Here is a 21748-nt window from a genome sequence, read left to right on the forward strand (position 1 = left end):
CCAGCCTCTGCTTCAGGCTGGGCACCCTCAAAAGTCCATGATACCTTTGACACCTTTCAGATGGGTCATGCTGTAAGTTTTGGGGAACTACTGTAGACTAATCTGTAGCTATATCCTGGGAAGGCAAGTGTGTTCCAGGGCCATCCAGATGGTTAAGTAACTTAGTAATTAATTGTTGCCTGTATACTAACTTCCATTTGTGTTGACATTTCCTAAAGGAGAACAATGGAAGCAACCAGATCTTGCCATCGCCTTCACCTCCATCAGAACTTGACAATAAATCCCACAGTGAAAGTGCAAAACAGGTACTTTTTGCTTGGGACTGTGGTGGGCCCTGGAGGCAGTCTGAGACTGTGGGCTTCACATATACTGCCCCAGCAGATGCCTCATACCTCACCCCTGCCTGAGAGCTGAGCAGAAAGGGATACATGCTGGTACTTGGGAATTTGTCTCTTCTCCATACTCTGCTTCCTCCCAACCGATGGAATAAATTCCTTTTCACATCTTGAAAGATATAAAATGACCAGATTATCCTGTAACTATGACAAGTAGCAGCCAGGGCAAGGGAAGGATGGGTGCAGAATCTAGAAAGACTGCTGTTTTGAGCCACAAAAAACTCTAAGAATGTTGAGAAACATATTCTTGAAACTTGGCGTTTTCTGAAGTCTGAAGATAAAAGGCTGGAGAGGAAGACAGGAGGGATACTGGGATCAGAATGTATTAAAGAGTAAGGAAATCTTCTCTAAGAATTTCTGTCCTGAGTTTAATGCCCTTTAAAGGCTATAGTCATCATTCCTTTTTAAGTAGTAATCAGTACTAGAAGATGTCAATAAAAATAATTGAGTCTAGTACTAAATAATGCACTACTTGCTGTGCTTTTGTTATATGAGCCAATTCAGTAATTGGTCTTGTTTCTTAGGTAGTTTTGTTCTGATGAATTAGGCTAATGGGACTTCAGTTAATAACCTACCAGCAAGTGCGGTAAAGGTTGGGAAAATAATTCCCAACATCACCACTGTGAGGGACCAGAGTGAGAGTCTGCAGAGAGTTCTCTTCTTTACCCTCCTGTCTAGCTGAAGCCCAACAGCCCAAGAGAGGGCATAGTGGAAACAGTTTAGAGTAGGAAGAACAAAGCAGATCTAGACAGTTGGTGGTCACAACCAGGAGAAGTTGTGACCTTGCCTCCTGTCCTGCTTGTCTAGTTGCAGTGTCAGGTGGATCTACAATGCAGTTTATTTCCAATCTAGGATATCCTGTACCTGCACAACTCCTTAGAGGAAGTCAACAGTACTGTAGTGGAATACCAGAGACAGCATGACCTTAAACTCAAGGGAATGAGCGAGACCCTCAGTAACCTGACACAGAGACTCAGCCTGATAGAAAGCAATGTGGTTGCACTGAGCAAGGCAGAACAGAGAACAAACGTGAGCTCCAGCATGGTAAGCTTTTCAGATCTGCTGTGACATGTTGTGTTGGTGTGTGTTGTCTGTGCATAGACGATCTTCCCCATCCCCTGTGAACAGTAGTGTGCACACTTGAGAGAATACATGTTTGTTTTGTCCTTACCTTACATCAGCTTAAAGCCATACAGCGGCTCTCAGAAGTGAGTGGCACGGGGTTTACAGTGTGTGTTTGAAAGGGGTGGCATCAAGGGTCAGCTGAAACACATCAGCTCACTACAGCATGTAAGCAGAAACAACAAGTCTCTCAATGTTGCCCATGGTCCATCAGGTACAGACACGTGGGCACGTATTTTCTTTTCTTCTTTTCTTTTCTTTTCTCTTAAGATATTAGAAGTGGCTGGGCAGTGGTGCCGCACGCCTTTGATCCCAGCATTAGGGAGGCAGAGGCAGGCAGATTTCTGAGTTCGACGCCAGCCTGGTCTACAGAGTTCCAGGACAGCCAAGGCTATACAGAGAAACCCTGTCTCAAAAAAGAAAGAAAGAAAGAAAGAAAGAAAGAAAGAAAGAAAGAAAGAAAGAAAGAAAGAAAGAAAGAAAGAAAGAAAAATAGATGTTAGAAGTGGTAAGAATGACAGATAAAAAATCTTGTGCCATTTGTTTTTAACTCTGAACTTGGCTTACAGATTCATCCTGCTTCTGTCAGCATAGAGGAAACCTTTTGCATATAATGTTAGGAAACCCATTTAAACAGATGAAGTTGCTTCTATGAACAAACCCAACCAATTAAATCACACAGAAAAAATTATGAAAGCAGAAAGGCAATCAGTTGGGAAGGAGATTAGCAGGAGTGGGAGGAACACGGGGTTAATGGGGGGGGAGGGGGGAGTGAGGTGATTATGATAAATATATTCTGTACATGGATGGAAAATATAATGAAACCCATCATTATGTATAATTACTATATGCTAATAAAAACATTTTTAAACAGATGAAATCAGAGCAGTTCAGCTTCCAAGGTCAATGAGTTGTTTTCTGTGTTAGAGAACTGAGTGACCCACTAAATCACTGAAGCTCACTGGCTGTGAGGGTTTCTGGTTTTCATGATCTTGTGAACAGTGTTTGCTTTAATTCACGTTTCATCTGTACATCATGCTGGGATTCATAGGGGTCATTTCATTAACAGTGATAGGCCTTGCTTTTAAAGGTTTTGTAGAGCAAAGACACGTGTACATTTTTTTATGGAAATTATACTGAAATTCAAGGAACAGCCAAAGCTGGGAGCTAACCACTTATGAGATGGAGCCCTGGCACAGAGTAAGAAATGCTTGAGCCGGCTCTGCTGCAATGAACCTTGGCAAGCTGCCTGAAAATGACTTTGAAGGGTTGGGTAGAAAGACCTGTCCCCTTCTGCCTGGCCCTCCTGCTTTACAAGAGTGTGTAATTTACTACAAAGCTGTGAAGATTAAAGGAGTCCTAGTTTTTAAAGCCTTTTTGAACTCAGCTAAGCTAAGTAGGGGCTAAGAACTTTGGGTGATTTGATGAATAGTGTGCCTTGAAGGTTTTTCAAGGCTTATTGTGAAAACTTACCACACCATATCCCTTGCTGTCTCTGCCCTCCCCTTTTTATTTTTATCCAGCAAAGAAAATCAGTAATAGTATCCATCTGTCCTACTATTTCTTCCAGCAGCGTCAGACTGGATCTGGGTAGAAGTTACATTGCAGTTTTAAAGTTTGTGAATAAAACATTTAGAAGCCTTTATTCCACTTTCTCTCCTTGTGTCCTTCCCATGTTATTCTCTTCTCCCACTCCTTTGCCATTTGTGTTTAAAGTGGTTCAGATCCCTTAAATAAATGTGAGAAATTTGTTTAAGAAGTATTAAGTCAGAGTTGGAGAGATGACTCAACTGGTAAAGTAGATGCCACACAAGCGTGAAGACCCAAGTTCAGAATCCCAGACCCACAAAAAAGCCAGACACAGTGGCATAAATCTGAAACCCATTTGTTCTGGGTTTGAGCAGAGACATGCTGGCCAGCTAGCCTAATCAAAAGGGCTACTTCCAGGTTCAGTAAGAGACCCTGTCTTAAATACTTGCTCACGTGAGTACACATACACACAACTATCTGATGTCATTTAAGTTTCAATGTCTCCCCTTAACCTTTTCTTCTATTTTCTTTGCCCTCTAAGATGGGGAATAGGGCTGCCACTCTGAAAAGAGAGTCTTTGGTGACCAACAGAAGTGACACTGTAAAGGTGCCAAGCATAAAGGTAAGGGATAGGAAGCTTCTGTAAAGTCAAATCAAACACATCAGCGTCCCCACGACACCTACAACCAGCCACCCCTCTAATAGGAGCACTGTGATCCTCTGTGATAAACACCAAGACAGAGCAGTTAGTAGGTTCAGTTATTGGTGAATGAATGAATATCACATGAGGCACATACCTTGTACTAAGCACTTTACAGGGAACTGGGATGGCCACGGTGAATGAGACAGATAGGGACCCCTATGGTGGCACAGCTCAAGACTGAACAGAAGTCACAAGTCTGATCAGTGCTGCAGTGGAAAAGTGTAGGGTATGATGTGGGCATTGAGAGGGATCAGGTTGCCATTCCTAAGTAAACAACTATTAAGCTGAGACAGTTATTGTCCAAGTTTGCTTTTGTTGCTGTGATAAACACTATGACAAAAAGCAACATGGGGAGGAAGTTTATTATATCCCATGGGTTTCACTCTATTGTCAAGGGAAGCCAAGGCAGGAGCTTGAAGCAGAAACTGTGGAGGAATGCTACACTGGCTTGTTTCCTCTGGCTTACTCAGCTCCTGTTCCTATACAGCTCAGGCTACCCTCAGTGAGCTGTGCTCTCCCATGTCAGTTAGCAATTAAGACAAAGCCCCATGCACATATCCACAGGTGGATGAAGGCGGCTCCTCAGCTGAGGTTCCCTCTTCCCATGTCACACTAATTTGTATCAAGTTGATAAAATTAATTAGCACAATTATCTAAACTAACAATAGGGGACAGAGGCATAGATGATCTAAAAATGGTGTCCAGCTTAGAAATCATTTCATGTTTAAATTGCATTCTTAACACTTTCATAGTCCTGTTAAGTCCTGCTGAGATAAAGGGAGAACCAGGAAGATTGAGATAGAACAGCATCATCTGAGATGCACATAGTGTTTGAGTTCAGAGGATAGGAAGTTCCTAGGTCATGAACTTTGCTAAGACCATATTACAGAAGGTTTAGATGTAAAACTTTCTAACTTTACTCTGTGATCCTTAGCAAATTTGTATTGTCTGGGTAAAGTCATATATATTTAAGATTTTGATGCATTATAAGGTGGGCTTTTATTGAGCTTTTAAACTGTTTCTACACTTTTCTTAAACATCATTTAGGAAATGACAACATTTTAAAAACAAGATTTAAATGTTGAACACAAAAAAGTTAACAGATGGTTGATATTAGAAAGTAGTAGTGATTTCAACAGTAATTCATATCTTAACAGTCAGATCAGAACACAGCAACCACACTTCTGCCTAAATCTCTGGCTTTACTTTTAGATCCCTTGTGTATTGTAACTGTCACGCCAGTCAGTCTCTTCATGTTACCTCATCAAAGCATCCCAACCAGATTCAATTTCTGCTGTCAGTAAGCATTTAGCATCTAGGTTTGTTTGTGTGTTCATATTGGGTCTCCCTAAATAAATCCAGTAGCCACTGTTCAGTAACTATTAGGGTATACATAAGGATAGAACAGGGACACATAAGCTCACTGAGTGAAGCATGAGGTGCACTGGTGCTCCTAAACAAAGGGTTGGCCTTTTCATACAGTAAACCGATGCCAACTACAGAAGAACTAGGCTGCTCTCCTTACAATTAAGTGTATTGGTTTATATACCATCCTAGATAAAGCTGAAAATAAGGCCATGTGTGGATAGGGTAGACTTTAGACTCTAGTAACGGTTTGAATTAGAAATATTACAACTCCTACTTTGTGTCTCTGACAGTTCTTGCTACCAGTTAAATCATTATAGTGTTCCGTTGGGTGAATCAGGGGAATACTTGTGGTTTGATTGAGTTCTGCTGGGTTTTGTTTTTGTTTTTTGGTTTGTTTGTTTTTAATTTTCCTTCAGATGACATGGTCACAAAGTGATGAGATATCCAAGGCACTTTTTCAGTTAGTGTAAAATAGCTCCAGAAAATAGTGTCCCCCATTATTTAGGAAGCAGGTGCTACACAGCACCTGAGTAAGGGCACATTGTCTTTTCTGCTGACACATGCATACTTTCCTCTATGGACTGTTCACAATGAAACAGATCAGAGAGAATGTAAGATCCTGCTGAGCACTTATCAACACCGGGCCCCAAAGCCAGCCCTAGTATTTGTCCATCCCTTCCTTGACCTTACAAGGGACATGTAAAGGTCAGTCTTAGGTGCAGAATGTGTCTTGGGAGTACAGCAGAAGCTCCAGTGAGGTGTTACCCCCACCTTAAGCCTTATCTGATCTCTTTTTGGGGCAGAAAGAAGATAATTCAAATTCTCAGGTATCCGAGCTGCGAGAAAAACTGCAGCTGATCAGTGCTCTCACAAACAAACCTGAAAGCAACAGGCCTCCAGAGACCACAGATGAAGGTAAGCAGTTAGCTGGCTTCTGAATATTTCACGCAGGCTTGGGCAGCCTGTCTCCCACACAGGGAGTAGGAACGGTGTCCGCCAGCACTGATGGGACTGAGTGAGTGATGCCTGAGCGCACCGAGCTGAGGCTGATGCACCTCGCTTTCATTTAGCAAAAGCCCATTTTGTACTTGATTTGTACTCTAGTCTATTAAGGGGAGAACGGGTAATGTTTAGCTGGAAATAGACTTCTCCATGCTGCCTGCATCCAATTATAGGCAAAAATGTTACTGTCATAGCTTACATTAAACTAGTCCTAAATGTTATGTTTCTGTTACTGTGAGTACATAAAATTTACTTAAATATTAGTCCTCTAAAAAGTCATTAACAGGTAATGATGGAATTCTTCCAATTTGCAGGCCACTTGACTTTAGGTAAGGGCACACTAATCAATATTATTAGATGCATTAATTAACATCTACTGATTTAGGACTTGTCAGGCTGTAACAAGATACTAGACAGTATTGACTTTGACCGCCCTAGCTCAAGCATTCTTCAGCTTTGGAGCTGTAGAACAGCTTCCCTCAGTTTCTCTCCTGTGAGAAACAGAACTATGTTGAAGGTCTTCTAACACTGGCTTCATCTTGCTATATAGCATTCTTATGGTATGGTGGCTAGTGCCTCATGCCCCCACACCAGACTTACTAGCCTATTTCCCAAGAAGTCAAAAGACTTATCCAACTCAAGTCTTAGCATCGGTCTTAGTCAGGGTTTCTATTCCTGCATAAAACATTATGACCAAGAAGCAATTTGAGGAGGAAAGGGTTTATTCAGCTTACACTTCCACATTGCTGTTCATCATCAAAGGAAGTCAGGACAGGAACTCACCAGGGTAGGAACTTGGAGGCAGGAGTGGATGCAGAAGCCATGGAAGAATGCTGCTTACTGGCTTGCTTCCCCTGGCTTGCTCAGCCTGCTTTCTTATAGAACTCAGGCCCACCATACCAGGGATTGCACCACACACAATGGGTTAGGCCCACCCCCCCTTGATCACTAATTGAAAAAAAAATGTCTTATAGCTGGATCTCATGGAGGCATTTCCTCAACTGAAGCTCCTTTCTCTATGATAACTCCAGCTGTGTCAAGTTGACACAAAACCAACCAGTACAACATCTAAGCATAGATGACAATAAGGCAGGTAGGGCCTAAAGTATAGTCAATTTGGTTTTTGTTTGGTTTTGGATTTTTGTTTTGTTTTGTTTTTAAATATTTGCAAGTTATCATTGAATTGGTATTTGAATCTAAATACAGAAATTCATTCATGGTTCATATATACATTGTTCTTATACATATGGCCTGGTGTTAATTTTATTTGTTATTTTTAGGTCACCTTTATTTGACTATGACCCATCACATGAAGTCATACATGGAGTTTTCCACCTGGTTTATCTTCTGAAAGATTTTGATTTGGGGCATTTCAGATTTTCAGATTAGGGCTACTCACCCTGTGCCAGATTCTGCTTCAGGCCTTAGTGTAGTCCTGATCCCTCTTCGCTTATCTGCACACATCCTTCAGTCTGTACCTTTACCTTCATAGTCACACTGCTGCTGTAACTCTCAGCGACTTTTCTTAAAATACACCTGCTATGGTACTAGGTGACCTTTGATAGTAACTTAATTTGGTGTTGGAATTGATTCTAATAAAGGTATATGTGTTTGCTACAGAGCAAGTACAGAACTTCACATCAGATCCTTCAGCATTGCCAGAATTTTCACAGCTTCTTAGAAACCAAATTGAGACCCAAGTAAAACCTCTCTCCCTGCCTGGGATTTCTAGCATCAAAGGTAATGTTAATGATGGAAATGTTCAAAGTTGTAACTGTTATAACTTGTTAATGTTTTTCTTGTTTAAAAATGAAAGCATATCTAATGAACTAGAGAGAGATGATTCAGGTGGTTAAGGCTTGAGTTCAGTTCCTAGAACCCATGTGAAAAAAGCCAGATGTGGTGGCACACTTACAGTTCCAGCACTGGGAATATGCAGACGGGTGGGTTCTTGGAGCTCAGTGTCCAGCCAGCCTAACCCACTTGTTGAGTTCCAAACTAGTAAGAAACATTTTCTAAAAACAAAAAGGTGAACAGAGACCAGAGAGATAGCTCAGTGCCTAATAGCACTTACAGCCTAATGACCTAAGGTCAGTCCCCAGAACTAACATAAAGGCAAAAGCAGAGAGTTGAGTATGAAGTTGTCCTCTGAGCTCAACATATGACATGTGTACACCCACACCCACACACATCATACACAAACATAATAATCATCTATTTTAAAAGGTGGACAGTACCTGAGGAGTAACACCTGAGATTGCCCTCTGGCCTCCACATGCCTGCAATTGCACAGGAACACACACAGAAACACACACACAATTTATAGCTAACATTGTTGGGCCAGATACAGAAAGCTGCCCACATCTAAACAGCAGATAATTGGTTGAGACAGAATTCAAGCTGAGGCTGACTCTAAAGCTTCCATACTACCTTTCTCTTAAATGTTGTTTAAGGTCTTCAGTCATTCACTAAGTGCCCTCCAGACCCCATGTCAAAGGATGGAATACAGTATAAGATACAGTCTTGCCGGGCGGTGGTGGCACATGCTTTTTGGGAGGCAGAGGCAGGTGGATTTCTAAGTTCGAGGCCAGCCTGGTCTACAAAGTGAGTTCCAGGACAGCCAGGGCTACACAGAGAAACCATGTCTCGGAAAAAAAAAAAAATAAGGATACAGTCTCAGCCAGACACAGTGCATATGCCTATAATCTCAGCTGAGGTACAACAATAAAGATATTGAGGCCAGCCTGTGCTCTATATAGTGAGATCATGTCTCCAAGAAATGTCCCTTTCTTTCCATAAGGATAGGTTGTCTAAAGCAGAGGACAGAAAAAGCAAACACAATTCTGTTAGATTAGCAAAACAAGTCAAAGTTGACTGTTTCCCTGCAACAGGCCCTCTGGGATTCTGACAGTGAGCAGAATAAGTATTCATACAAAGGCTATACGTCATAGAACAATGTCTGCCTTGTTCCCAGTAGTGTCTTCTACTCTTCATTGTGATGGTGAGGCTTCCTGGTTGTCTCTTGCCATCTGCAAAGTCGTCCAGTTCTGACCACATACCTTGCACTGGTTCTTCACTTAGGTTCAGATGCCATTGTACATTATCTCCCAGGTCTGGAGCAGGTGCTTCCTGTACATTACATGTTTTACTTGCTCCTATTTAGCATATGCCACTGTTGAAATTCCCTAGGAAGAAACAGTTTAGCTTCCATGAGTAAAGTCTCAGTCCTGTTCACTCCCTAGCCTGCAGCACAGAGCCTGGTAGACGTGATTGTGAAACTGAATGACTGTGTTGCTGATTCATCTTGCAGTTAATGCTTAACTACCATTACTTTTTGCCCCGTCTGGGGTGGCTTTCCTTTGTTTTCTGGAGGGGAAGGCGAGTCATTGTATTTACTCTCTATTGAAAGGAATTCCCATCTAGCCATTTGCTGTTGGGAAGAAGTATCCCAGCTGCTTTTCTGGCTCAGGGCATTTCTGAGGTCTCACCAGCTGCACTGCCAGGCCCGGGACAGGAGTGAGGAGGGCCTTTCAGGAATTTATGAGACTTCCTCAATAGAGTAGATCTTGCACAGAAATGGTTTTTCCTCCCTTCAGCACATCTTCCCAAGTACCAAACAGCAAGAGGCATGTGGAGTCAAAGCATGATCTTGAATAAATGAAGAAAAATAATCAGGAAAGCTTTTAAAGAAACGCAGACTAGAGACCTTCTTCCTTCTAAAGTATTATAATCTTTTCAGTGAGCATGAGAACTCAGCCAAGTCCTTCTTATTTTTTATTTCGTCTGTAATTCTTAATTGTGTGCGCACTCTCAAAGGCCAGAAACATCAGATCCTCCTGGAGCTGGAGCTGCAGGCAGTTGTGAATTACCTGGCACGGATGCTGGGAACTGAACTCTGGTCCGCTGGGGGAGGGGTACAAACTCCTGACACTGACCCATCTCTCTGAAACCCCTTTTGGATTTTTCTGGTTTGTTGGTTGATTGGTGTTTGTTTAAAGTTTTTATTTTGTTTTGTTTTGTTGGGGTTTTTTTGTATGTTTTTTGTTTGTTTTTTGTTTGTTTTTTGCTTTTGTTTGTTTTGAGACAACCTCATATAGCCAGGTTGACCTTGATACTCTGTATATCTGAGGCTGGTCTTGAACTCTGGATTACAGGCATACACCACCACCCCTGGATCAAATCCTTTTTAAATGTTAAAGGCTTTTGTTGGAAATTTTCTAATGTCATTTTCTAAATAGTATCTTTGTTATTTTTTTAATACAGATTAATTGGTAGCATTAACCACCAAAAAATAAACAAACAGATGCAGAGATTTCTATGGTCCTTTTTTAATGGAGATATAATTCATACTCCATGTCACCCTTTTAAACTGTGTAATTGCATGGGCCTTAGTATATTCTCAAGATTATATAGCCATCACCTTGACTTAATTCCATAGCATTTTTATCACCCCAGAATGAAGCTTCATACTCCTTTAACAGCTTCGTCTGAGGCTGACCAGATGCCTCAGTGCTTACCATCAAGCCTGACACCCTGAGCAGGAGCCACATGGTAGAAGAAGAAAGCCCATGCCCACAAGTTCTCCTCTGATCTCCACATGCATCTTGCTATGTACACATGTATACATACACAATAAGCAAATAGATAGATAGATAGATAGATAGATAGATAGATAGATAGATAGATAGATAGATAAGGGAGAAGTTTAAGATGCACTCCAGTTACCCCTACTGTCTCAATAAACTTATGTATCTGGGATGTTTCGTTTGTAGAAATGGAATCATGCAATCTGTGGCCTTCTATATACTTCTTTTATCATAGTTCTCTTTTCATTTTGTGGCATGAAACAATACTTCCTTTCTATGGCTGAGTAATAGTCTATTGTATGCTATATTCACACTTTGCTCATCCATTCATCAGTTGACGCATATTTGGGTTGTTTCCAGTTTTTTACAAATAATAATGCTGCTGTGAACATGAGGGCATAGATTTTTATAAACATGGTTGTTTTCTTGACCTAGTGCCTAGGAATTAAATTGCCAGGTCATACAGTTCCTGAACGGCCAAACCATTGTTCAGAATGTGACTTCCAGTTGACATTCTCATTAGCCCCATAAGGACTCATCACTTTCCCCCACATCATCATTGCTCCTGATGATGGCCATCCTGGTGATAATAAAGTAGTCTGTAATCCTGACTTTTTTTTATTTCTTTCAATTTTGAGATTATATTATAATTATATCAACTCTCCCTTCCCTTTCTTTCCTCCAAACCCTCCCATATACATCTCCTTGCTCTCTTTCAACTCCATGGTTTCTTTTTCATTAATTGTTTTTACACACACACACACACACACATTCCTAACTATAACCTGATCAATCTGTATGTTTTCAGGGCTGACCATTTGTCTTCAGACACTCCAGAAGAGGGAGTCAGATTACGTTATGGATGGTTGTGAGCCACCATGTGGTTGCTGGGATTTGAACTCTGGACCTTCGGAAGAGCAGTCGGGTGCTCTTACCCACTGAGCCATCTCACCAGCCCCAAAAAAGATTTCTTATGCCTAATGTTGAAGTTATCTTAGGTGGTCTCTTGGAGGGAGCATTGTCAGCCTAGACGAGGAAATTTCATTTAAACTATATACGTATTTTTACACACAGACTTAGTATATTACAGGTGGGGAATTTTTAGGTGAATAGTTAATCGTGATTCCTATGACTTCTTCACACATCCTTACTTATTTTACCTTCCTCTTCTGTGTTTATCTCCCTCCCAATTCCTGATTCTTCAACTACTTAATTTCTAGATCTAAAAAGACAATGGTACATAGTAGCAAGATCACCATACTGGGTAATATTTGATACACTTCAGTGCTTTTCAAAGTTGGTTGATTGCAGTGAGAATTTTGGTTTCTTTAAAATCAGAGAAATAGTATAAGAATAAGTTTTTGTTTTAATTCCATATGGGGCTACTTCAGATTGTCCACAGCAGCTGACTATGATTTGCCTCGTGCTCTAGCAGAGTCGTAGTTTTGCCAACTACAGATAGTTTCTGTGATTCTGTGACATTTGGAATTCTGGGATCTCTTCACAGGGTGTATCAATGCTAGGCTCCCAAGCAGCAGGCTGGGGTATTGGTTGTTGTTGGGGTATTGGTCACCGTTTAAGTAGCCAGGCTCAAAGAAGAAACAAGATAAAAAGAAAAAATTGGGTGTCTTAACTGCAAAGATCAAACGTCCCAAGGAACTCAATACTACCCCTAATTAGCAGGAAATAGTCTAAGGATAATGTTGCCCCCTTTCCTCTCTGTCCTTTTTTTCTCCCTATCTAGTGTTGGGGGGTTGAAAGGGTGGAAGAAAAAAAAAGTTGCCACAAAGTAGCCAAATACTGGCTATAGTTGACCTTTGCATTTTTTTTTGTTTGTTTTGTTTTGTTTTGTTTTTCCAGACAGGGTTTCTCTGTATAGCTCTGGCTGTCCTGGAACTCACTTTGTAGACCAGGCTGGCCTCGAACTCAGAAATTCACCTGTCTCTGCCTCCCAAGTGCTGGGATTAAAGGCGTGAGCCACCACACCCGGCTAGATCTTTGCATTTTATAATTATTAGAACTGAGAATGCCATCTCACATATATATGTAGTACAGAATAGCAAAATATCTTTAGAGCCATTTCAGAAATCGAAAACTTAAGTCAGCAACTCAAATGGCAGTTTTAAAAATTAAACATTCTAACATTACAACCAAAAGATGCACTGGTTTGATACATGCTAAAGAACAATGGCAAGAAAATATTTTTTAAGTTTTTGTTTTCTACAAACACTTGTTTCTATAAGAAGAGAAAACTTGGTATATACAATAAAAACACTGCAGCTCACAGCATACAGTAGACTGAAATCCAAAACAAAGTGCTTCAGGCAACGTTCGTGGCGTGTGGCATGAGGGCATATGCACTGCCAAGTCTATGTTGTATGTCAGCACATTCCGAACTGCAGATCAGGCGAACACTTCCAGAAACACCTCAGACTTGTTAAGCATATGAGTCTGATTTACTGTTTGGTCACTGTTGCCAAACATGACCCCAACATTGCAGGTATGTAACTCCCATATGAGTTTTCACCTCACAGTATAAGAAGCTGTGCAGTATAGTATTCGTCTCCTTCTTAAAGGATCAAAGAGTATCATTCTTGGTTTTTTCCTTATTTCACATCTGTATGTACATGTGAGTGTGTATTGCGTGTATGTGTCTATATGCATGTTTACCTGTATGGGCATGGCTTTTGTGCATGTGCACATTTGCATGTGTGTGCTTGTACACATGTATATGTGTGCATGTATACTTGGCGGTCCCACACTGATGTCAGGAACCATCCCCACCAAGTCAGTCTTCCAGGCAAGCCCAGAGCTCGCCGGCAGGGCTGGTCGCAGCAGCCAGCTTGCTCTAGGGATGCTCTCACCACTTTCTGAGGTTGGGATTTCAGAAAGGTCATCATGCCCTCCTGGAATTTGCATGTATTCTGGGGACCCACACCCTGGCCCTCGCTCGTGCATGATCACAAACACTTCAACCACTGGTCCATGGGGTTCGGGAAAGTGGGTTCTTGGAGGCTACAAGAGGGCATCTGATTTCATGGACCTGAAGTTACAAGTGGCTGGGAGCCAAACTCACAGTCCTAGAAGAGCAGCTAGCACTCTTAACCACTGAGCCATCTCTCTACCCCTCCCAGCAAGTTGGGAGAGTTGTTTTGTTTTGCAGGGGAAGGGTTTGAGATAAGCCCTGGCTGATCTGGAACTTAACTGTATAGATGAGGCTACTCTCAAATCTGCCTACCTCTACCCAACCACTCCCAAATGCTAGTATTAAAGATGGTCACCACCACACCTGGCCAAGTAGCCTTTCTTTTAATGCTGGGAAGTCAGTTTAAGCTACTTTTAACTGTATGCATAAACATACTACATGTCTCTTTTGTAATTCCCATTTAACAGATCTTCAGGATTTATTCCACAAGACTGGTCAAGATGTGGATGGGATGCTGACCTACCAGCAACTCTGGAATTCCCTAGGTTCTGCCATGCCAAGACCAGAGAGCTTGAGAGCATTTGATTCGAATGGAGATGGAAGATATTCTTTCCTGGAACTAAGAGTAGCTTTAGGTATCTAGTCTCATCAGGTATATTGAAATGGATATGTAGCCTGGACTACCTAAAAATCTACTTAACTAAAAAGACAGAAAAAAACAAAAACAAAAACCTTCTTGACTAACTCTTCACTCCTTCATACTACTCTAACAAACACATTGTCACCTTTTAACTTGTTTGAAAACACTATTTAAAAAATTATTTTTTTAAAAAAATTTACTTAAAGTATGATGTTTAGAAATCTATGATTTCATGAAGCCAGTGAGATGTTGTAACTTAAAGTTGCCAGGAAAAAATAATAAAGCCCTCTTCTCTCTTTCCTGTTTTTTGAGGGGAAGAGAATTTACCTTTTAAAGCTGGAAAGTGTATGTATATAGAGATAATAAGTCAGTTTATATTTCATATGAATTTGCCTTAAATTAGATGCACTTTATAGAGCCTCAGAATATGTCTTTTCTTTGAAAGATGAGTCTCTTCTGTTTGTAAATATATAAAATGAAAGATTGTGCATAATGTGTAGAAAGACGATTGGCTTTGAATGGAATGAATGAATGACTTGTTGTGAGTAATTGACAGTCTGCTCTGGGCGGCAACTGAAACTCTTCACATCTCCTGAAGGCAGCCCTCAGATGCTTGGGCACCACCATAGGGTTTGAAGCTGGGGCATCAGTTCAGGTAAGGATGCTGTGCAGAGGGTGCCAGTTCCAAACTCAGGAAAGTCAGATTCTGGGCCACTGCTCCTATTCCTAACCTAAGAACCAGAGAAGTCTTACTGGGATTTTCCTCATTTTTAATTATCTTCCAAGGATTATGAGCATAAAAGTTACTTGGTGGGAAATTATATGTTTTCCCCTCAAGAAGTGGGTCTTCTCTGCCCACCCACTCTAGACTACCCTAAAGTCGTAACTGCCTACCTTCAGCACCATGTCCAGTCTGGAATGGGAAGGTTCATGTCCTTGGCTGCTATCCCAAACTAGTTGCCCAGAGCACTAGAGAAAAGCTCTGAGTACCATTTGATTTTACCTTTAGGATAACCAAGAATTTGCTCTATTTCTTGGCAGGATGCCTAAAGCCAAAATGTGGTCAGATGAAACAGGAAATCATATTCTTTGTTCCTAATTGTTCTCTCAGAAGGAGCTATGGGTTTTTTGTCCAGAGGATACCACATGGAGCAGGCGTGCTTGGAGCAGGAGCCCTCTGGTGATGGGGCTGTTTTCCCAGGTCTAAAGAGCATCTGTGATGCTTCCCCTTACATGCTTTGTGGGCAAGCCAGGAAAGGTCTGACTAGGAGCAGATCACCATTCACTGACATGTTGAGAACACTCCCAGTGTTCTCAGGAGTCTCTGGGCAACCCCAGCAGAAGACCTTACAGAACCGCAGGTTGCCGTAGCCGGTCAGGGAAACACTGGAGAAGCTGTTGTGATGGCAGGGCTTCCTTAGTAAAGATCATTGCTGTTTAATTTTGATCAAGTTGCCCTGTCAGCTATAGATACAGTCTAGTACCTTTGACCTTTAAAGACATTTGGTTTTCGCTTTGCTTTGCCTTGCTTTTTATATTTTGTTTCTTTTATATAATATTCAGCTTAGAGTTGGCTTTTTTTTTCTCTAGACATTAAAACTCAGTGAAGGCAAGACAAGTTTTCCTGTGCATGAGTCTCCTTAGCTCATGTTTCTCTCTTTAAATTTTTTGCCTTAATGTTTGCCTTGCTCATCTATGCTGTCACCTTCTTGGAAAAGTTAAAAATACAGTTCAAATATTATCCTGGCTCTTTAGGTAACTCTTGTTCTCCTGGCTGCCTTCCATACTACACACATACACACACACACACACACACACACACACACACACACGTACAGATTTTGTAACAACCAAATAAAGTTCTAGCAATAAATTGAATTATTCTGCTATATTTGTATATATTGTACCATAAATAGTATGTCTGTACCTGGAAGGTTTTTCTTTTTTTTTTTTTTTTTTTGAGAACTGATTTATATGAAATATACTGAGGGTAATGTAGCTTGTCCTTTTTAGTTTCAAGTTCTCATTTGTAGGCAGATACTTTCAAGACACCTTAACTCTTTGTGGTATATGCTTTTCAGTGAGGAAGCAGAATTTGTTTCTTGGACTTTCTTCTGGTTTTTCCATGTCAAGCTTGTCTGCCAGCATCACCCCTGAGCCATGTGATGTCTCCTATCAAACTGACCAGAGGTAGCCATAACTGCCCTCTGACCTTCTATACCTTTCTCATCCTGCCTATGGCATTACTCAGATCTAGGCAGAGGTTGATATCCTTTGCTAAAAATTGGACAGACTCACTGGCTTAGGAGCCCCAAAAACCTATCAATCAGTGAAGATTGGGTCTTCATTTGTTTATTGTCTTAACTTGTGCATCCAGTGCCTTGTGTTAGTCAAGCTTCACCAGCCACAGATCACCTCTAAGAGAACTCAATGGTAGTGGTGGTGAGTTTGGCTTTGGATTTCAATCCTTTGGCCTTATCAGTCAGTAGCTCAGAGTACTTCCCACCTTAGTTTCTTAAAGTGTTACCCCTTGGTTCTTTGCTTTATTGCTGTGTACCATCTACCATAATATTTACTGAAAGACCATTCACAAGCCAGTCATGGTAGTACATACCTGTAATCCCATCCCTTGGGAGACTGGGGCAGGAAAATAATGAGTTCTAGTCCAGTCTGGGCTACATAGTGAGAGCTTGTCTCAGAAGAGTACCTGGCTTAACTATGACTGTAGTAACATTCAAGGGGGAGCAGAGCAATGGATGCTTGGCTCTTAAGAATGGGTCGAATGCAGAAGAGCTGAGGCAGACAGTCTCACTTCACGACCGGCTTGTTTCCCTTCCATTGCAGTTTGCTCTTTACCATTGCTGGACAGCCCCATCAGCCCCCTCCCTGGTCCCAGCGTCACAGTTGAAGATTTTGACTGTGATGGGCTCACACTTATAATGGCCTATTGAGTTGTTTTTAGTGACAGCTTTTGTTTGCTACACACCTCATTGGCTTGCTTACCAACCATCTAGATGTGGTCCCTTCTCTCATATTCAAGCCAGAACACATTTGGGTATTCCTGAGACTTTAGAGAGTGTGTATTGTTTGTTATATAAACCTAACCTACCTTGTTGTTTTCTCATATTAAGAACTGTAAATCTACTTTATATTAATGGAACTATTTTGGTAATACATAAGCAATTTTGGTTCTGTTTAGAGAGTGGATTCAAGGTTTCCATGACTTCATTTGAGCTTTACTTATTTCCTATAAATATAGCCATTTTAATTTATCTAAATAAAACATTACGTTTCTCTCACTGTGTCTGACTAGAATTTTCCCTGCTCCCCTGATAATTAAAGGGGAAAACCTGCTTTAATCTTTATTTTTGTGGACTGCTTGCTACTTCCTCTTGAAATCAAGGGCTATTAGTTGGGGGTACAAAACAATATCAAGAATCTGCTTTATGGTTTTGCCAAGTAGGCACCTAAGACTAACAACAACAGCAACAACAAAAAGCAAGGATTGTCTCTGCCGCTGGTTGCCCACCAGACCTCTCTCTTAAGACCTTTGCTGAAAACACCTCATCCTCTGTTGACAGGAAAGAAATCAAGCTGGAACTGGGCGGGAGTTTCCTTCCTGATGGATAGCCATCATAATGCATGAAGGTAGTCTGCAGGCTGCTGGGGGGGGGGGGGGAAGAGCCATCAACTGTCATCTGTGGATCCTGTGTGCAATACTGCTGACCAGACAGGCAGGGTGTGCCCACTGGTATAGGAGTAGCAGCTCTTACAGGGATAGCCAAGCAGTTTCTGTTTGGACTTGAAGCCCACTCCACAATGGGAAATGCATGACTCATTTCATAATCCCAACCAAAAGCCTGTGCCTAGGAAGGTCCTAGGCCACACCACAGAGACCCACAATCAGTCAAAGTGAGGGTTGAATGGCCATCCATAAACGAGGCATTTATATATCCCCTCCAGGTTCAGGGAGTATCATAGAAGAAAGGGCAGACAATATAGGAGCTGCAGGAAGTCAGGGAGTGGTATAGAAGTCTGACTTTAAGCTGGGGTGGCTCTTGATTCTCAAACCCACTGTAGCTGTGACTACCAACAAACATGGTGGGTTTGGAAGGAGCTGTTGGAGCCCCCACCTATCCCTGAGGACTTAAATGTAGTTAATGGGTGCTGTGGGAGGGAAGGCCATTTTGTAGCCACTGGTAAGCAACCCTAATGAACTTCATTGATAGGTTTTCAGTTTTCGGGGGGGGGGGGTGTTTGTTTTTTAAAAAAGACATGAAAGCATTTTCAATGTTTGACCTGAAGCAAAGCCTACAGGGCTCAGGCTTTAGGCATATTCAGGATGAGAGGAAGCAAGAACGGCTGAGGAATGAGCCTGCTCTGGTGTGCATCAGAAGCTCCATCTGGGCCCATTTTACGTGTTCAGGTGGTTCAGTGGTTAAGAACAATGGCTGCAGCCAGGTGTGGTGACGCACGCCTTTAATCCCAGCACTTGGGAGGCAGAGGCAGGCGGATTTCTGAGTTCCAGGCCAGCCTGGTCAACAAAGTGAGTTCCAGGACAGCCAGGGCTACACAGAGAAGCCCTGTCTCGAAAAACCAACAAACAAACAAAAAAAAAAACACAAACAAACAAAAAACCACTGGCTGCTTTTCCAGGGGACCCAAGTTCAATTCCCAGCACTCACATAGAGGGCCACAGTTGTCTAACTTCAGTTCCAGGGGATCTGATACCCTCTTCTGACGTCCACAAGCACAGACATACATGAAAGTAAAACATCCATACACACAAAATTAAAGAAAATCTAAAGATATAAGCAATAAAGCCAAGTATGGGGACACAAACCTGTAATACCAGCACTCAGAAGACCGAGGCAGGAGGATCAGGAGTTTAACGGCAGCCTGGCATAAGTTCCAAGCCAGCCTGGACTAAAATAGCCCTCATCTCAAAAGAGAAGATGGGAGAAAAGGGATAAGATACAAACTATAGGTGTAATTCTAGAAGATGCTCTGACCCATTTGCCAGTCAACAACCCTCATACCCTAATGCTTTTAGCCAAACTGTTCTAACAAGGCAATGCTAAGAAAAGACACCGTGGGGTGTGGTAGAAATCCTAGAAATGAGATGCCAGGAAAACGTGAACTGGAGCTAGCTGTGGAACCACCAAGGTATACATCTTGGAAACCCATGTCTGCATCTGAACAGGAGGGTCAGAACTGCCATTTGGCACTGTTCTTGGGAACACTAGAAATAAAGGACAAAGACAGCCAGCCAAGAAGCAATACATGCAAACAACAGTCCAACTAAACCATACTGGCATTTGTTAGGCTTATGACATAGCCAATGTAGGCCACCATAGCTCTCAACTACTGTCCTCTTGTGGCATCTGTGCTTCCCCCCTACTGAGGAGCAGTGCCTGGAGACCTAGGTCAGAGCCTGGTGATCATTCAGGCTCAAACACTGGATGGAGGGATATTGAGTCAATCCAGCCACAAGTATTGGTTCAGCGTCTCCCAAATGGTAATCTCAGATTCCCATATGCAGTGGTGAAACTTATAACCAGCTTGATTTACAAAGCACCACGGTCACATTGGCTGGCACAAAAGGCATTGCCCTTCTAGGAGGAAATGAGACAGAGGAAAACTTGGACTTTATTTTTTTTTTTTTAAGTCTATGGCATTAAACCTCTCACCAGGTGGCTGTGATCTCCTTGTCAGTACCAATTCCTTGTGGTTATCTCTGTTTTCTACCAAAGGGAGCCTTTGGTATTTGCAGCTCCCACCCTCACTAAGAGGAAACTACAGCTCTAAAGCAAAAGGCTTGGCATTAAAGCAGTTTGTTCCGTGGGCCAGTGTTGGGAGGGAACAGAAAGGAACATTCCTTTCGGGGCGGTTGGCCAAAGGGTAGGAGACAGAGTGGTTCAACATGGGAGGCAGGTGGCAGAGGGAAAGGGCAAAGGGCACCTCCTGAAAGATGGGAAGTGGGAATGGGGAGTCAGTCCGAGGCTGTGGCATTTTTGAAGACTGGGGCTGCTTTGGAATCCCCAAAGCATGTTGCAAGAGATCAGAGGCTTCACCTCTGGGGCTGCTGTCTTGTACAACGAAGCTCCTGCCTTCAGAGAGATCCAACTCCCACAAAGAATCTGGATTCTGATCTTCCGGCTCAGTTTTGGTGACAGCAGGGGGAGGGCCTGTGTTAATGGCTACATTCATGCCATGGTAACGCCGCTTGTTTATCCAGTACAACAGTGGGCTGTAGGTGAATGTGGCAGCTCTCATCACTTCCACCCACTGCTGGGCACGTTCTTCTCTTTGCAAGTTCTTCTTCCAGTGCAGAAAGAGTATGCAGCTTCCTATTAGCACAGAACACAGCCCCAGGAATCCAATGCACAAGGAGATCCACACTAAGGCAGTGAGAGAGAGAGAAAGGCTGGCTGGCTGGTGCGCCTAATGCACAGCTTTTTTTCACTCCCCTCCTTGACCTCCTCAACTAGTCATTTTTCCTGTTCTCTCCATTCCTCCCCTCCCTCCTCATTCTCCAGCTCAACACTAGACTTCCAGGTTCCTTAAGGGATCATTTTAGCTATTTACAGATGAGAAACGCTAGGTCTAAAGGGGGTGAGGACTCAGCCTTCTGGGAGTACTTAGTTTCTAGAAAAGATAACCATCTAATTGCTTAGCACTTCAAGAAGCCACCACTCCTCCATCCATGCAAAAGACTTCTCCTTACTTACCCCATGCCCAAGGGTACAATGTGAGGGGCAAGGACTAGAGGTGCTACACTTACTGCCAGAGCGGCTTGGGTCCTTTTGGGAATCCGTAAAGGTCAGTCTTGGCCTCCAGCCTATCACTCTGGGGAGAGGAAATTCACCCCACTCCACCAATAGGAGTCCTCAGAAGGCCCGGGCCTCATTGTTCTCTAAAGGAAAGGTCATCAGGTTCTGTCCAACTGGCATTCCGGGGACAATGTTTGTGAGCCCATCCAGTAACCTCTAGTACACAACATCTACTGCTTCTACCAAAGACCGAGGCACCAGGAGAGTTGTCTGCCCAATTCCTTATAGTGAACCCATAGAGCAGCCCCAGGACAGGGCCTTGGCATTCTCAAGGGGCTATGTGGTTGGTGATTAAGGAAACACCACTGGGTACCTCCCCCAGTGCCTACTGGGGAGAGCACACAGAGCATTGGGCATGTCTGGCCTCAACAAATCTTGACCAAGCTGTGAGAAGAAAACCAGCTCAAGAGAACCAAGTGGTCAGTGCCTCCTTTGGCTCCTACAATCTCTTTTATTTCTGCTTTCTTTCCTTCCTTCAGCAGGTGCTGGCAAGTGTTCTTGTGCCCTGTGGGAGCTCTCCTCCATCTGGTCCTGCATCCCTTTTGGGGCTAACTTTCTTTCCTTTATCCTGAATACTTCATTCCCTTCTGACCAGGTCATCAGACATCCCCTACACACACACATACACACACACACACACACA

General features: G+C 42.5%; 2 protein-coding genes across 7 annotated transcripts in view; one reads left to right on the top strand and one right to left on the bottom strand.

The window, feature by feature from the left end:
• The window catches only part of Efcab14 (EF-hand calcium binding domain 14), a 38821-nt gene extending 21250 nt beyond the window's left edge, over positions 1 to 17571 (top strand). For 2 of the 3 annotated variants that reach the window (XM_029476139.1, XM_021160114.2), the window contains 6 exons: positions 219 to 305; positions 1248 to 1439; positions 3589 to 3669; positions 5922 to 6033; positions 7741 to 7860; positions 14100 to 17571. In XM_029476139.1, coding sequence (XP_029331999.1) covers positions 219 to 305; positions 1248 to 1439; positions 3589 to 3669; positions 5922 to 6033; positions 7741 to 7860; positions 14100 to 14275 — 768 coding nt within the window. In that variant the 3' untranslated portion in view covers positions 14276 to 17571. The remainder of the gene's footprint in view (positions 1 to 218; positions 306 to 1247; positions 1440 to 3588; positions 3670 to 5921; positions 6034 to 7740; positions 7861 to 14099) is intronic. The other variant, XM_029476140.1, reaches the window with a different exon arrangement.
• Positions 17572 to 19906: 2335 nt separating this feature from the next.
• The window catches only part of Tex38 (testis expressed 38), a 3818-nt gene continuing 1976 nt past the window's right edge, over positions 19907 to 21748 (bottom strand). Inside the window, exons 1-2 of one of the 4 annotated variants that reach the window (XM_021159958.2) lie at positions 21057 to 21700; positions 19907 to 20673 (exon numbers count right to left, since the gene is read on the bottom strand). In XM_021159958.2, the coding sequence (XP_021015617.1) occupies positions 20069 to 20673; position 21057 (606 nt within the window). In that variant the 5' untranslated portion in view covers positions 21058 to 21700 and the 3' untranslated portion in view covers positions 19907 to 20068. The other 3 variants (XM_021159959.2, XM_021159961.1, XM_021159960.2) reach the window with 3 other exon arrangements.

This window comes from Mus caroli, chromosome 4, assembly GCF_900094665.2.
Source record: "Mus caroli chromosome 4, CAROLI_EIJ_v1.1, whole genome shotgun sequence".
NCBI lineage: Eukaryota > Metazoa > Chordata > Mammalia > Rodentia > Muridae > Mus > Mus caroli.